The 9,145-nt window shown below is 56.7% G+C and overlaps 1 protein-coding gene across 1 annotated transcript; it reads left to right on the plus strand.

Moving 5' to 3' along the window:
- The first annotated feature begins 684 nt into the window (after positions 1–684).
- Positions 685–7,023, plus strand: ARSI (arylsulfatase family member I). Its single transcript, XM_025435005.3, has 2 exons — positions 685–1,056; positions 4,734–7,023. The coding sequence occupies exons 1-2, from the start codon at positions 737–739 to the stop codon at positions 6,139–6,141; spliced, it is 1,728 nt and encodes a 575-aa protein (XP_025290790.1). The 5' UTR covers positions 685–736; the 3' UTR covers positions 6,142–7,023.
- Positions 7,024–9,145: the final 2,122 nt, after the last annotated feature.

The following is a 9,145-nucleotide window of genomic DNA, read 5'->3' on the forward strand; positions in this document are numbered from 1 at the left end:
GCGTCCCTTCCAGGGCTGGCACGCAGAGATGCTGAGAGTCTCAGATGGAGGACCGTCTGACCGGGCCGCGCCGGAGCCGTCCCACTGAATTCCAAGCAGCCCCTCTCCTTCCCTTTCCCGGCCCGGGCCAGGAGGGGGCCGGAGCCAGAGGGCCGACCGGGCCTGGGCTTCCCGCCCGGGGGCGGAGCCGCCGCTGCACGTCCCGCCCCTCCACCTGGGGTTCAGCCCCGGCAGATGTTACAACTTTCTCGCATTCTCTCCCCGGTGTCCCCCCCAGGCCCGCCCAACCCGAGCCTCCCTCCCCTTCCCCGTCGGGGTCCTGCCCGCCTCCCTGCGGGGAGCCCGACTGTTCTCGGGACTCCGGGCGGGGCGAGAGGCCGGGCTGGGGGCCCGGAGGGTCGGGAGGAGGAGGAAGGGAAAGCAGAGGCGAGAGAAATTAGGAGGCGGGAGCACTCGAGGGCTAGTGGGAAGGGGAGAGCCGGAGGATGGTGGAGAGCACTTTTTGGAAGCAGCCACGCCGCGTCTCAGGCTGGCCCGGCTGAGCTGGGGGAGCGGGAGCGCGGGCGGCGGGAGGCAGCTCGGCGCGGGCCTGACCCCCCCGGAGCGCCCCGCTGCGGCCGCGCAGGGCCGCCCGCCGGTGCCGGACCCAGCCCCGAGCCGCCCCCCGGGCCGCGGCACCGTCCAGCGCCGTGCGGGCCGTGCGCCCTGGGCGCGCGAGGCGGACGCGCGGGCCGGCATGGCGATGCACGCCCTCACTGGCCTCTCGCTGGTCAGCCTGCTCAGCTTCGGCTACCTGTCCTGGGACTGGGCCAAGCCGAGCCTGGTGGCCGACGGGCCCGGGGAGCCCGGCTTGGAGCAGCCCTCGGCCCCTCCACCCCAGCCTCCCCATATCATCTTCATCCTCACCGACGACCAGGGCTACCACGACGTGGGCTACCACGGCTCAGATATCGAGACCCCTACACTGGACCGGCTGGCAGCCGAGGGTGTCAAGTTGGAGAATTATTATATCCAGCCCATCTGCACGCCTTCGCGGAGCCAACTTCTCACTGGCAGGTAGGCATGACCCAGGCTGCTGGGGCTGGTGGAGGGAGCCCCTAATAAATCCGGGCTGTAGATTTCCTCTGAGTCCACCGTCTGTGACCTGGGAAACCAGGACCCGGCCAATTCTGTCCCCAGTGGCCCCTGTGATCATGAGTTAAGTCTTTGCCCTCTCTGGGCCTCAGTTTCTCCAACTGTGCACTGAATGGATTGGATCATCTTTGAGGTCTCCTCCCTCCCATGTTCTAGGACACACACTACACACCATGTGAAGGAGACATCTGGTCATCCCTTTGTTAGAGAAATAGAGAAACATGGCAATCTCTGACACTTAAGTTTTAAGGCTGCTTCTATTTACAGACCCTGAGGCCATGAGCAACTCATTTAACTTCTCTATAAATGGGGTGGAGAGCAGTGTTTAATCCTGAAAAAGAGTGGTGAGGATGGGATGAGTTGTGTGTAGCTTGCTTGGCTGTCCATAAGTGGCAGCATGAGGGATGTCACCAGAGGGATTAGGGTCCCCAAATTGATGGATGCATGGAGAGGAAACCAAGGAATGTATAGGTGGTGCAGAAAGACACACACACAGGATGCCGTGACCTATGGAGCCTTGGCTAGTTACTTCATTTCTCCAAGGCTCTGTTTTTTCATCTGCGGAATCCTCCCGAGTTGGCTGGGAGCCGCAAAGAGACGTGCTGCTTTCTCTGTAAGGAGTTGTCCACAGGCAAGGCGACGGGATTACAGGATTAAAAGAGCAGGGAAACAGGAGGTGGGGGTGTGGAAGGCAAACTCTGGCCACTTAGGAGAAAATCCTTTGGCAAGGCTGAAGCTAATCCTCCTTGGATGGGATCCAAGGCATGCCTTCTTCTAAGTTCCACCCAAAAGCCATTAGTATGATCTCAGGAACAAGAGCCTGGCTCTCCCTGTTTCCTAGGTGGGAGAAACTGAGGCATGGAGTCAGGGAGGGCCCTACTCATGCCTCTCCCCAACTTTAGGGTCTGTAGGAGAAGGGGCTGAGAGGCCAGGTGGTTGGCAGAGGTCCCAGAGCTAGGAATCAAATAGGTACCTTTTTTTCCTTCACTAGGGCACAGAGCATTCAGCTCCAGGACAGAGAGAGAACTGGAGAAGTGCAAGAGGGGCTGGTGTACGTGCTGTGGGTGGGGGCGTTGGTGGTGGCGGTGAAGACCAAGTGTTGACTAACCCCCAGAGGAGGGAAGATGAATCTGCATTCCCAAGAATTGTGCACAAGTTAGCGTCTCTCTCCCGAGAGGTGACTTTTAGTTCGAGCAGGGGAATGAGCAGCCAGCAGGGCAGCCTTCCAACCCCCTGATCTGTGAAGTTAGCCGAGCGTGGCTGGGCAGCGTCTGCCCTCCGCCCCCTGCAGCTGGCTCCATCTGACTGATGCTGACTACTCTCATTAGTGTTTGTTAATGCATCCAGTCGTGTTTGGTGAAGCTGGAGAGACCGGTGTTTCTCATGTTACTCACTTGCAGACGGGCTTCGGTGACTCTTAGCTGGCCCACCCACTTTACAAACCAGTGCTCCGTGGTACTGAACCCTAAGAAGAGGCTCCGCCGCTACCTGGCCATAGGGTGCTTCCTGTATTAAATCTAAATCATTCATTAGCTTGATTGAGGTCTGTGGAGCCAGCACCACCGAGAGGTTTTGGGCATGAGTTGTGTAGACCTGGGTTCAAAGCTTGGAGCCGCTGCTTGATTGTCGTCTGCAGTAGGGCCCATTGCTATACTTTGGAGAGCCTCACTTTCATCATCTGTAGGATGGGGATAATCATAATCTTCCTGTAGATTTTTGATGAGGATTAAATGAAATAATATATGTGGCAAATAAAAAACGACAATAGTAGTTAATGATACCTAACAATGGTAACAGCTTTAATTAAGATAAGGAAACCAAAAACAGGAGAGCTCACTCTCATGCTTGGGTTAAAGGTGTCAGGTATTCTGGTTCTGGCTTAACTTGGATTCCCCTGGGGTGAGAAAAAGGTGTGGGATTCTAAGACCCTTGTGAAGTTCCAGGCTTCTTATTTACTCTGGGCTTTCAAGACTTGAGTAAAAGCTGGACACCATAAGCAGATCACATGGGGGCCTTGACCACAGAAGGGATTTGAATGAATAGATGAGGAATGCAGAATTCAGCTAACCATTCACTCCTGCCTCAAAGTATTAGCCTGGGTGAGTGACCCAGATCCAGGGGCCACATGAATTTGTAGGTAGGCACATGAAAACTGGTCTAATAAAATTTGGGAACTGGAAGGTTTTCAGAGTTCTACTCAATTCACCCCATTACATGAGCAAACCGAGGCCACTATGGGGCAAAAGATATGTGGCAGCCTCATGTGCTGGAAAAGAGTCTGTGTTCAGACTCTGCTTGGACTTGTGTTCAGGTCCTGGTTTTGCCCCTGATCACTGAGTGACTTTGAGCAAGACCCTTCCCCTCCTCTGGATATGTGTTTTTCTTTTTTTAAAAAAAGATTTTACTTATTTGTTTGGAGAGAGAATGAGAGAAAGAGAGAGCATGAGCAGGGGGAGGGGCAGGGGAAGAAGGAGAGGGACAAGCAGACTCCCCACTGAGTGTGAACCCTGGTGTGGGGCTTGACTCCCGGTTCGGGCTCCATCCCAGTATCCTGCCGAGATCATAACCTGAGCCAAAGTCAGACACTTGACTAACTGAGCCACCCAGGCACCCCTGGACCTGTATTTTTAAGACAAGGTAAATAGAATTTGACTTGAGTCCCTTCTGCCTTTAAAATCCTCTGAGTGCCATTCTTCATTTGTTTCATTCATTCATTCATTCCATTCATTCATTCCATAAGTCATTGAATATCCTTTAGATATCCACTGAATGCCAAGAATACAAAGTTGAGTAAAGGACAGCCCCATTACATATCACTGGGCCCAAGAGCATGTACAACTGAGGAGAACTCCATGGCCGAGTAGGACAGTGATCATGTGTACTAAATGTTAACCCAGAAGCAAGAGTGACTCATTTTTGAGAGAGTTATGAGAGACTTTACAGAGGGGGGGAACATTTGGGCTGGGCTTTGAAGAGTGAGTAGGAGTTTGTCTGGGAGAGCAGGACTTGCTCTAGGCCCCAGAGCAAGTTAGAAGCTTAGAACTTAGGGATTCTGAAGTCTCTGAAGACCACCTGGGATATAGATCCCAGCTCCAGTTACTTATTGTTTGAATCACTGGGCAAGTAACTTAATTTATTGAGTCTCAGTTTCCTTATTTGGAAAATGGGATTAATAATGATATGCATGTACTTCCTAGGTCAGTGAGAATTTGGTGAGTTAATTCATATAAGGGAGCGTAGCACGATGCTGAGCCCCAGAGAGTGCTTGGTATTAGCTATTACTATTTTGTTGTCATGATTAACCTGGGTTCGACTCTTAATTCCCCATCTTCCTAGCTGTGTGATCCTGGGTGAGTGGTTTAAACCATCCCAAGCTTCAATCTCCTTGTCTGTAAAATGACGGTAAATACCTGCTTCAATTGATTTCGAGGATTCTATGAGATAATGCATTTGAAGTGCTTATCACGTGATGAGACCTGCTGGCTACTACTGTAGGTTTGCTGGAAGTGCTGGGGCCAGAGCCCACCTCAGGGAGAGAAGTGGGACTTGGTTGGCCAGAGCAGTGGATTGTGGCTCACCTGTGCCCTCTCCCCACCCAGGTACCAGATCCACACAGGACTTCAGCACTCCATCATCCGCCCTCGGCAGCCCAACTGCCTGCCTCTGGACCAGGTGACGCTGCCGCAGAAGCTGCAGGAGGCAGGTTACTCTACCCACATGGTGGGCAAGTGGCACCTGGGCTTCTACCGGAAGGAGTGCCTGCCAACCCGCCGGGGCTTCGACACCTTCCTGGGCTCGCTCACGGGCAATGTGGACTACTACACCTATGACAACTGTGACGGTCCCGGGGTGTGCGGCTTTGACCTGCACGAGGGCGAGAACGTGGCCTGGGGGCTCAGCGGCCAGTATTCCACTATGCTCTATGCCCAGCGTGTCAGCCACATCCTAGCTAGCCACAGCCCCCGGCGGCCCCTCTTCCTCTATGTGGCCTTCCAGGCGGTGCACACGCCCCTGCAGTCCCCGCGTGAGTACCTGTACCGCTACCGCACCATGGGCAACGTGGCCCGGCGGAAGTACGCAGCCATGGTGACCTGCATGGACGAAGCCGTGCGCAACATCACCTCGGCCCTCAAGCGCTACGGTTTCTACAACAACAGCGTCATCATCTTCTCCAGTGACAATGGTGGCCAGACCTTCTCGGGGGGCAGCAACTGGCCTCTGCGAGGACGCAAGGGCACTTACTGGGAAGGTGGCGTGCGCGGCCTTGGCTTCGTCCATAGCCCCCTGCTCAAGCGAAAGCGCCGGACCAGCCGGGCGCTGGTGCACATCACTGACTGGTACCCAACCCTGGTGGGTCTGGCAGGTGGCACCGCCTCGGCGGCTGACGGGCTAGACGGCTACGACGTGTGGCCGGCCATCAGTGAGGGCCGGGCCTCGCCGCGCACAGAGATCCTGCACAACATTGACCCGCTCTACAACCACGCCCGCCACGGCTCCCTGGAGGCTGGCTTTGGCATCTGGAACACTGCCGTGCAGGCCGCCATCCGCGTGGGCGAGTGGAAGCTGCTGACGGGGGACCCCGGCTACGGAGATTGGATCCCGCCGCAGACGCTGGCCGCCTTTCCGGGCAGCTGGTGGAACCTCGAGCGTATGGCCAGCGCCCGCCAGGCGGTGTGGCTCTTCAACATCAGCGCCGACCCCTACGAACGGGAGGACCTGGCTGGCCAGCGACCCGACGTGGTCCGGGCCCTGCTGGCCCGTCTGGTGGACTATAACCGCACAGCCATCCCTGTGCGCTACCCCGCCGAGAATCCTCGGGCCCATCCCGACTTCAATGGGGGTGCGTGGGGGCCCTGGGCCAGTGATGAGGAAGAGGAGGAAGAGGAGGAAGAGGCGGGCAGGGCTCGAAGCTTCTCCCGAGGGCGCCGCAAGAAAAAATGCAAGATTTGCAAGCTTCGATCCTTTTTTCGAAAACTCAACACCAGGCTAATGTCCCAGAGGATCTGATGGGAGGGAGGCGAGGATCTCTCCCCCTAGATGAACTTCTCCATTCAAGCCTGGCCCTGCCCCTCCCCACGGAGGGGTCTGAGGTCAAGTCCCCATCTGCAGGGAAATGGAGGGCATATAGTGCCCCTCAGTTGAAGGGTGGGGAGTTGACTTGGGGAAGAATAAACTAGATTGGGGTACCTGGATTCCAGTCCTGGCTCTCCACTGACTTGCTCTGTGACCTCAAGTGGCCCGTGTGAGCTCTCCAGGCCTCAGTTTCCTCATCTGTAAATGAGCTCTAATGACTTGGTGGCTCCGTTTGTGTGAACCTGGTACCTGAGGCCATGATGGAGTTCCCATTGACCTTGCCACCTCCCAGCTCATTTAAGGCCTCACCCTTGAACCCTGCATCTCTGTGGTACTGCTTGGGTGTTTGGGTGAGGGGCTATGTGGAGGCAGCTCTCTAGGCCTGGCCCCTAGCAGAGACATGGCAATCTGGCCACTCTTAAGGGATCCTCTGAGTGCTGAGGGTGGAGGTCCAGGGAGGCAGGCTGCCCTTCCTGGTCTTCCCATGGCTTGGGCCGGTCCCAAGGCCAGACTCGTACTGGGGGATGTTGGGGAAAGCTGTCCTTCTGGCCCCCAGCACCCAGAGAATTGACCTGGCTGTTAGCTGCTGCAGGATCAAGGGTGGTGGGAACAGCCGTGTAAAGAGGCCCTGGCCAACAGGCCACTGAGTGCTGCTTTGACCTTGGACCCAATCCTTCCCCTTTGGGCCTCAATTTCTCCATCTGCAAATGGGAATGTTAGCCCCTGCTCTGCCTACCTCACAGGGCTGTAGAGAACTAGCTAAGGTAAGGGTTGTGGAGGAGCCCGTTAACTTGATTAAAATGCAGTCACACGGAAGCCAGGGCTGGAGTGCGGTCTGTGTACACGCTCATGTGTGCATCCTGAGGGCAAGGATGAGCTCACCATTGACTCAGCAAATGGGAGAGGAGGTGAGCAGTCTGGCCGGGAAGCAGAACATATGGGTTCCGATCCAGTCCTGCCACAGGCCCACCGTGTGACCTCTGGCAAATCCCAGGCCCTCTCTGGGCCTCAGCGTCCCCCTGTATACAATGGATGATTTAAGAGCCCTTCCTTCTTGGTCATTCTGGGGACCCCTGCGTGTGTGTGTTGGGGGCCATGGGCTGAGGGGTGGGAGGAGGGGCGTGTGGGGGGGTGCTGTTCAGGGCCTGCTCGCTGCACAGCGCGCCTCCATGCACACGCTGCACCCTGCACATCTACCTTCAGGTTCCAGTCGGTGCAGCGTGTGTAGGCGAAAGCCCTGCTGTGAATTTTGAAAATAGTTATTTTTGTCACTGGCAAAGGAGGCCTGTTAGGACTCGTCAGCTTGTGGATGAGCAGGACGGGTGGGGTGGGGTAGGTGCGGTGCAGTGGAGGGGGTTTGGGTACGGGTTCCAGAGCTGCATGCCCTCTGCAGTGGTAGCTGAGCCCAGCAGCGAGAGTCTGGCCTGGGGTGGCAGGACGGAGGTGACTGTCCGTGTCCCGGGCCCTATCCTCTGCACCACCCCCAACCCCGACCACCCCTGGAGGATGTTGAGGCCTGGGCTGTGGGGGGCAGGGGCCAGGACTGGCTGAGGTCTCTGGATTCCAGCCACCCCCCGGCATTTCTGCCTGCTTAGGAGGGAAGTCCTGAAGAGGTCGTCCATGGGGATGGTGTCCCAGGCCCAGCATATTCCACAGATGGGTTGTTCATAGTCTGCCCATTACCCAGGATACTCCAGCTCTACTGAGTGCTTCTCCCGGCTGTATGGGCTGTGCCCTTCCAGAATGGCATGGTGCCAGGGCTCCCCTGCAATTCCGGGCTTGCAACAGTTGAGTGGAAGCCTCTCATGAGACTGGTGTGTTGGGCCTGCCTTATGTGGCCTGACTTCAAGCTCTAACCCTGCTTCTCTTCCTGGGCCCCTGCCCTTTAGGGCCATACGAGCAGGACCATAAAAGGCCCTTTCTGATGTTCCCTAGATGCCAAGGCCTACCCCCTATGGCTAACCTGGCTTCAAACATAGAGAGTCCAGCTCTAGGGCTAGGGGCTGTGCCTGGGAGGACGTGCGGTCTAATCTTAAAGCCAGCCTAGAGCTTGCCTGGCTCAGAGTCCTACCTAACCCAGGACCCAGCAGACAGCCCAGGAGCCCCACTGAAGCTTCAGCCTGCAACCTGGTCCATAGTCCAGCCATCCCCAAGCCTGCCTACCCAGGGTGCGGGCAGCTGGCCCAGGGCTGAAATTGGTGGAAGGTATTGGGGTAAGGAGCCACCAGGACTAGGGTGTTATGATGAGAGGCCCAGTGTGCTTGCTGTGGTTTCTGTTCTGTCCAGCAGACTGCGTGGGTCCTGTCCACCTCCTCCTGCCTCCTGTGGTCCGAGTTCCCCCCAGTCAGGGTACCTGGGTCTGGACTCTGTATAAGACCCCTGGCTGGCATTGCTGGGCAGATGCCTGTACCACTTGCGGTGGGGTGGGGTGGGGTGGGAGAGAGGTAGTCTAGAGGAAGCTCTGGCCCCTTGGGTCACAGATCAGATGGCGTGGAACCTAAAGATGCCAGACTGACCCTCAGTTTCCCACTTGGCTGGATCAGACGGCAGCAGATTGGTCAGGCAGTCAGGTTAGAGCCAGGGATGTCCCTATCCAAGCTGGGGAGGGATGATGAGTCCCCAGGGAACCAGGAGGGAGCCCCAGACCTGACTGGAGGGGCAGGGCTCTGAGCCCCATCCTGGGCCTCACAGTGTTACTTCCTCTCACTTGGTACCTCCTGGCTACCTTGGAACTTAGGCCTGCGGTGCCAGAAAGAGGGTGGGCAGAGCAAGGGAAGGGAAGGAGCACTGTTCTTGGAGTCCAGAATTCTGGATTATATCCTGACTCTGCCCCTAACTTCTGGTACCAAGGGAGGGCAGCTTCCTCTCTCTGGGCCTTGGTCTCCATCTGTCAGGGCCCTTCCAGCCCTTATGCAGGCCAAAGAACATAGGTCGGAGG

The sequence above is a fragment of the Canis lupus genome, chromosome 4 (assembly GCF_003254725.2).
Source record: "Canis lupus dingo isolate Sandy chromosome 4, ASM325472v2, whole genome shotgun sequence".
In the NCBI taxonomy this organism is placed as follows: Eukaryota; Metazoa; Chordata; class Mammalia; order Carnivora; family Canidae; genus Canis; species Canis lupus.